Raw genomic sequence first — 7,500 nt, 5'->3', positions numbered from 1 at the left:
CTACTGTGCATGTGTGATAGGCTTGTGGAAATTACATTTGTGACAAAAGCGTGTTAGAGCTAACTTTGATTTGTTTACACTATGAAGCTACCACGTCTTCATTGCTTCTCTCCCCTTGCCCCCTCATTCAATGTTGTGCAAAACTGAATGGTTTTAGTGGGAAATTGTTGAGGTACCGTCCAACATTGATTACGGGGGAGTGGTCTATATAAGAGACGATGAACCTATTTCTTTTGCGCTTTAACAGAAGCAAGTTGAACTACATACAGCTCTGGTGCGCTTCATTTACAAAACCTTCCCAACTACTTTTGTCTATTGTAGCAGCTCGTCATCATGCCATCTTAGGCCTCTTTGGTTCCTATCGTCAATTTTCCAATTTGAAAGTATTCTTGTTGCATTCTGAGTTAAGCTCGAACTTCACTTACCATTTTTTTGGAATTCTAGCGTGACATCATCGCCAACCAGCACAAATGGCGCCCAGTGCTTTATAGCGCAATACTGCTTTGACTCTCGCAAAGATTTCATCGCTTGTTGAAGAGCTGCACTTGCGCTTTTTCCATCTACCAGGTGCTGGTAGAAGCTCCTCATGAACAGCAACGTTGCCTCGTCATCAATTGCCCAGAGCGATACCAAAACAGACCGAGCTCCAGCACACAGGAAAGCCCTTGCAATTCCCACCACTCCCTCAGACTTCACTTCTCCCCGGCCACTGTGACAACAGCTCAGCACAACTAGTCTTGCTCGAAGAGAAATTGTCTGAACATCCGACATCTTCAAAATGAAGTCTTCTTCTTTGGGGATTAGCGATTTCCGTTCGGTAATTGGGGCTAAAGCAATTTCTCCCGTTTTTTGGCATCCATGTGCTGCAATGTGAACTAAAGCAACTGATTTCATTTTTTTCAGCACCTCAGCTTTCGTGGCACTTTTTCCAGTCAGCGGTGTTGTCTGCAGAAGTTGTCCAATCATCTCTACTTCTTGTTTTGCGCACGGAAGTTGTTCCAAAATAGGCTCCCCTTTCTTGTTAGTAACTTCTTTCAACCACGGATCACCTACAAGCAGTGCGCCATTCTTACTGTGGAAATCTTCTGGTGCACCAACGATCACATTAAAAGCGGTCAACGAGGGAATGGTGCGGATCCTGATAGATTCACTTAATGCAGAATATGGAGCCAAGCAAAATGGTCCATCGGGAACAACGATTAACTCATTTCCTTGGAGAAAGTCTGCAATAGGCCCGAGTAAGACATCATACAACGGTTGTAAAGAGTTAACCGAGGATGAAGATGGTAGAACTGTTTTCTCAATGATAGGTTTTTTGCTGCAAGACAGGTCATTGCGTAGTGGATCCAAAGAACGATTCTCGCATCTGGCACCATCCCCTACGCCGATCCCTTTCAAAATAGTTGCCATCAACAAATCAGCACTTCCATTTGCGATTTGGTTTTGTCGAAAGCAGATCTTGCTGTCTTTTCTTAGCACCCAAAACGTGATCTTGTTAGTGTCAAGTGCCACAAAAACGGCTTGTGAAGGTAAAAGCTTTAATGCAGCTGTAAGAGTTTGATTCGGAGCAAGTGCAAAAAATGACTGAGAGTCAATGACGTATTGATCTTTCAAAATATCCATCAACGCCTGTGCACGACCTTTCTCAGCAGCATACAGAGCTTCTTCAATCTCTCCATTCTTCAAAAGTGTCCTCCACAGAGCAGTGTATGACATGCGATGAGAATCACGAAAACTTATTTTCCATTCATCTTCTGACTTCAGACTATGCCTTGTTTCCTCAAAATGTTTTATGCTTAAACGATAACAACTGAGTGCATTGCTCAAGAAACCCAAGAATTCATGATTAAGTCCTTGCGAATACCACGTGATTCCCTCCCCTAGAAAGTCTCCAATTTCCGTGAAAATGCTAAGACTGCGTTCATGGTACTCTATGGCTATCTTAAAATTACCTAGATTGCGATAGGCAATTCCCAGATTTCGATAGGTTGATCCCTCCCCAACCCTATCCCCTACTTCTTTAGCAATACTAAGATCTTTTTCGTAGTACTCAATGGCTTGTTTAAAATTACCTAGACCAAGATACGCATTTCCCAGATTCTCATAGGCTGATCCCTCCCCAGCCCTATTACCTACTTCTTTAGCAATACTAAGATGTTTTTCGCAGTACTTAATGGCTTGTTTAAAATTACCTATTTTGCGATAGGCACCTCCCAGATTTCCATAGGCTGATCCTTCCCCATCCGTATTCCCTACTTCTTTAGCAATACTAAGATGTTTTTCGTAGTACTCAATGGCTTGCTTAAAATTACCTAGATTGCGATAGGCACTTCCCAGATTTCCATAGGCTGATCCTTCCCCATCCGTATTCCCTACTTCTTTAGCAATACTAAGATGTTTTTCGTAGTACTCAATGGCTTGCTTAAGATTACCTAGATTGCGATAGGCAATTCCCAGATTTCCATAGGTTGATCCCTCCCCAGCCCTATCCCCTACTTCTTTAGCAATACTAAGATCTTTTTCGTAGTACTCAATGGCTTGTTTAAACTTACCTAGACTAACATAGGCATTTCCCAGATTTCCATAGGCTGATCCCTCCCCAGCCCTATCCCCTACTTCTTTAGCAATACTAAGATCTTTTTCGTAGTACTCAATGGCTTGTTTAAACTTACCTAGCCTAAAATAGGCATTTCCCAGATTTCCATTGGTTGATCCCTCCTCAGCCCTATCCCCTACTTCTTTAGCAATACTAAGATCTTTTTCGTAGTACTCAATGGCTTGTTTAAACTTACCTAGACTAAGATAGGCATTTCCCATATTTCCATAGGCTGATCCCTCCCCAACCCTGTCCCCTACTTCTTTAGCAATACTAAGATGTTTTTTGAAGTACTCAATGGCTTGTTTAAACTTACCTAGTCTAAGATACCCATTTCCCAGATTTCCATAGGCTGATCCCTCCCCAGCCCTATTACCTACTTCTTTAGCAATACTAAGATGTTTTTCGTAGTGCTCAATGGCTTGTTTAAAATTGCCTAGACTAAGATAGGCATTTCCCAGATTTCGATAGGTTGATCCCTCACCAGCCCTATCTCCTACTTCTTTAGCAATACTAAGATGTTTTTCGTAGTACTCAATGGCTTGTTTAAAATTACCTAGATTGCGATAGGCACTTCCCAGATTTTCATAGGTTGATCCTTCGCCAGCCCTATCCCCTACTTCTTTAGCAATACTAAGATGTTTTTCGTAGTACTCAATGGCTTGTTTAAAATTACATAGTTTGCGATAGGCATTTCCCAGATTTCCATAGGTTGATCCCTCCCCAGCCCTGCAGCCTATTTTTATGAAAATATGTAATGCTTTTTCATAATTTTTTATGGCCTGTTGATAATCAGGTAGGTTGAGGTAAGCACCGCCGAGATGAAAATGAGCCCTTCCTTCACGATACCTGTCTTCTACACTAATCGCAATGGCAAGCTCTAGCATTCGCTGCTCTACAGCCTCTAACTTCCCATCTACCATTCTTCAATACCTAAATGACAATTAAAACTTCTTCGATGAGATGATCCATCGTCAAATCAAGGATGAACCTGGATGGAATGAAAGGTAAAGACGCTTGATGTTTAATCTGCTTTTTAGCTTCGAGACGAAAAACGTTTTTCCCACCCTATTCCCCCTCCCCCCTTAGGGTGGTTAGTTAAGGGGTGGTATGAACGGGGTAACATGCACGGCGGGTTTGCCGTCACCTTTGCTGGAAATAAATCACGATTCTAGATAATATATATCATTTGTTTTGTTAGGAAATTGTGGCCAAAATATGCCAAAATCTTGGTCTCATTTTCTTGACGTGTTCCCAGCAAACAGAGCTGCACCTTGAGTTTAAGTAACAGAGCGAGAAGCATAAAGTAATAAGAGATTATGGATGACTGCAGCTTACCAATAACTCCACCCTCCTTTATTTCATAAGTCAACCACTGAGGAAAACAGTTCTGCTCTACTTGCTTAATCATCAAACAAATAAAATCAAATAACTCCAATGAAAACCGAGTGAGCAAGAATGCTGGCACAATAGTGAACTAACGCTTTGGAAAGACCAAGAAGTTTAAATATTCCTCGTAAAAAATTGCTTCTTGAATCCTTACGCATTCATGCCACCTTGTTTTTGCATTTCACTTAGCAATCAACAAAACGCGTTTCATTTAATCAGAGAGGTCTGAACGTCCCTTATCACTAAAAACCCAGCACAATGACAACTTTAACAAAGAAAAACTTAAGGGAGAGGACTCGTCATAAAATGTCCTATTCATTTATTTGATCATGGTTGACTGGGTGTTCGCAATAATTTATAAATGCACGCCAAGGATCAGTGGTTCATTGGGCAGGTTAGAGAATTTATTTATCAGCAATTGGAGCTTTAAGTCCATGTGGAAAGGAATTGCATTGCGTTCGGGTAAGAACATGATACTTTATGTTCGAAGCCTTTCTGACGGGGAAGGGGCGGGGGCATTGAGGTCTATTAGAGACTGCAAACCCCCCTTGCCCTAAAATAAATCACCTAAATCGCTTCTACAAACTGAATATCTGAACATTCCAAATATATTTTTGATGCATGCATGATATGGACTAAACTTATTCATGTTATAGTCAGGTATTTGTGGATGCTTTGGTTGCAAATAACAGATATCCTCTAGTTTGTTTTTTCGGCTTAAAAAAATCGTCCTTAAGTGGATGGTAATATATCGCAACACAGGAACTAAGGTACTAGTTGAAGAGAGCGGAACGAAAGATTTTGGTACCAAATGCATGAACGGTATCGATAAGCAAAGGCGGGACAGTGAACTGTCTGGAGAAAAGAATAGCGACAATTAAATAGTCATGTATCGATGGAGCTTTCGAATAAGTAAAAAATGCTAGAAAGTCTGAGATAATTTCATTTTGAGTCGTTTGTATATCGTGTTAGACTAAATATGAAAGGCACACATTTCGTGTAACTCTAGCAAAATGGTTGTGACGAGAATAAATATTTTTATAGATCTTCAAAAATCGGGTTTCTTTATCTAAATCTCAATTAGGTGGTTTATTGGACGCCCTAAGACCCAACAAACTCGGGAAAAACTTCTGAATCAAACAGGATGACAAGTTAGGAACTTCCTGCCTTTGCGCCATAACGCTTGACTTGTGAGGCAAAATTGCAAGATACGAAAACTTAAAGTGTCCCTAACCCCGAAATACTTTTTTCGCTAAAATGAATCTTTGCACCTGTTCGAAACGCATTGCGGCCATTTTTTCATTTTTCTAACAAATCCTGCCATTTCATAGGCTTCGAAAGTTGCGAAAATCCAAGAATCTTTTGTTCACGACCGAGTCAGAAGGGGAGTGGGTCTATTCCTGATTTGACGTCACTAACTGATTTACATAGCATTAACTCTTTGTAAAACTGCACGCAAAGTAGATTGTGACGTCAAATCAGGAATAGACCCACTCCCCTTCTGACTCGATCGGTCGTGAACAAAAGATGCTTGGATTTTCGCAACTTTCGAAGCCTATAAAATGGCAGTATTTGTTAGAAAAAGGAAAAAATGGCCGCAATGCGTTTCGAACAGGCGCAAAGATTCATTTTAGCGAAAAAAATGTTTTGGGGTTAGGGGCACTTTAAATCAAAGACTCATTCGTTTAAGAATGCAATGCGTGTACGAGGCTTCATTGATATGCAGCACGGAAGTTTAAATAATTAAGCTGATGAGTAACTGACGTCACTTTCCCTATTCCAACCCTCTGAAGTCCCATCGGTCAGTTTTGAACGTGTGTAATGGCGGAGCGTGATCTCCAAAATTTACAATCAAAGTAAACAGCCTTTGGATAAATATCCAAGTTCAAAATTTGCCCAGTGAGGTGAATGATTTTTTTATCATAGTAGCACTTAAGCGAGCCACTTTCGATATTATAATATTAAAATTCAGTCCGAGACAAAAGGCATCATCTCGAGGCTCTGGGGAATAAACTCATACAAATCCTTGTATTTATTCCCAAAAGCCTCGAAATGATCCCTATTGTTTAGGGCTCAAGTTTAATATATCGAAAGTGGGCTACTCAAACAGGCGTTACGGTTGTTTTGTAAAGCCTGCAGGCCTAGGATATTGTTTATTCGTCCTGAATTTTAATTACAGCCGTTGGCGAACCGGTATAGTCAGGCATACAGTGATAGTTTCAATACTCTTGAAGTATTAAAGTATTTAAAAGATCATTGGGAAGAACTTGAAAATTACTTACCTTTTCTCCTGAGTCACTCAGAAAGACAGCATAGTAATTAGAGCGCGACCAGAGAACGAAATCTACAGTCTGATTAAAAAAAAGGAAAAAAAAAAACATGAATAACGAAATGGAAATAGTCTTTTTTCTTGAAATTATCTGTGCCTCACAAATTACTTTATTTGCTTCAATGAACTAAAAACATACACTTAGTTTCCGTTCCTTTGTCACAGCGTGAAACTAATCTAAAAGATTTATCATGAATTAAATTTAAAAAAAAAAACTATAACAAGCTGTAATGGTGTCAAAAGCAAAACTCACGCATTTTTGTCTTTAAATCGAGTTCTAAGACATAGTGACACGACTTTTTTTTATAAGCTTAGCAAACAGAAGATCGAGCATCTTTTGAGCCAACCTGATCTCGATTAACAATCTGACCATAAATGCATTGTTTCGAATTAGTGATATCCAGATAGAATTGATTGTTCCTATAACCGTTCTATAATCTATGGAGAACTTAACTTACCTTTGCAAATCATTAAAAAGACTGCGTTTAAACAATACAGAGATTACAGCAGGACGAGAAGACAGCAGTTTGGAAGAATCTTTTTTACTTGGCGAAGGTGCGGAAAGTGATTTGTTCAGTTGCAGTTTTGAATATATAGCGGAAATCGTTCTATTATAAGCTCTGTGATATCTCGTTGTTTTGACTCCTGCATTATCACATATAAACGGAAAATGAAATTACGCCCGGTAAAGAAAAAAGAAAAACTGTCCGGCTTTAAGAATACCCGTCGATTTAGATATGAGCCTTAGTGCCGGTAAACATGCACATCTAATTAAACCAGCACGCTTATTTATTCTGCACTCGAAAACGAAGAACATAGCATGAAGAACTCAAAAGGTCGAAATCGAACTAAGCACCCTAAGTCGAAAACGAAGCCGAATCCCAACTCGAAAACGAAGCACTCAAAACTCGAAAACGAAGCATGATCCCAAGTCGAAAACGAAGCACTCAAAACTCGAAAAAAAAGCACCCTATTTGCCATTGGAAGATTAAAAACTCCCCCTCCCCCTTAAAAACTACATATCAATATTTGTTTACTTTTGCGTCAATATTTGGTTTGCATAAAGCAGGCTAACAAAATCTGTACCCTGTTTAGTTCGCACTTCTGGAGCGTTTTGACGTCCCCATCCAGATACTAACCCCGCGGGAAAGGGCTCAACCTCAGGTATCATTGGTGTGGGAAAGCT

General features: G+C 40.0%; 2 protein-coding genes across 2 annotated transcripts in view; both read right to left on the bottom strand.

Moving 5' to 3' along the window:
* The window catches only part of LOC137974682 (tetratricopeptide repeat protein 28-like), a 3,784-nt gene extending 1,288 nt beyond the window's left edge, over positions 1-2,496 (bottom strand). The window contains exon 1 of the mRNA XM_068821620.1: positions 426-2,496. Coding sequence (XP_068677721.1) covers positions 426-1,716 — 1,291 coding nt within the window. The 5' untranslated portion in view covers positions 1,717-2,496. The remainder of the gene's footprint in view (positions 1-425) is intronic.
* LOC137976897 (G-protein-signaling modulator 2-like) lies at positions 1,791-6,897 on the bottom strand. The gene is made up of 6 exons (XM_068824224.1): positions 6,773-6,897; positions 6,268-6,336; positions 2,845-3,587; positions 2,553-2,787; positions 2,133-2,432; positions 1,791-1,795 (listed from the first exon to the last, which is right to left on the bottom strand). The coding sequence occupies exons 3-6, from the start codon at positions 3,517-3,519 to the stop codon at positions 1,791-1,793; spliced, it is 1,215 nt and encodes a 404-aa protein (XP_068680325.1). The 5' UTR covers positions 3,520-3,587; positions 6,268-6,336; positions 6,773-6,897.
* Between the last annotated feature and the right edge of the window lie 603 nt (positions 6,898-7,500).

The sequence above is a fragment of the Montipora foliosa genome, chromosome 11, assembly GCF_036669935.1.
Source record: "Montipora foliosa isolate CH-2021 chromosome 11, ASM3666993v2, whole genome shotgun sequence".
NCBI lineage: Eukaryota > Metazoa > Cnidaria > Anthozoa > Scleractinia > Acroporidae > Montipora > Montipora foliosa.
This window is presented reverse-complemented; position numbering and strand designations above follow the sequence as displayed.

Coding starts and splice junctions, on each gene's coding strand:
- LOC137976897 (XM_068824224.1), bottom strand. CDS start 3,519: ATGGTAGATGGGAAGTTAGAGGCTGTAGAGCAGCGAATGCTAGAGCTT. Junction 2,788..2,844: donor CTAAAGAAGTAGGGGACAGG/GTTGGGGAGGGA, acceptor AGTCTAGGTAAG/TTTAAACAAGCCATTGAGTA. Junction 2,433..2,552: donor AAATGCCTATGTTAGTCTAG/GTAAGTTTAAAC, acceptor ATCGCAATCTAG/GTAATCTTAAGCAAGCCATT.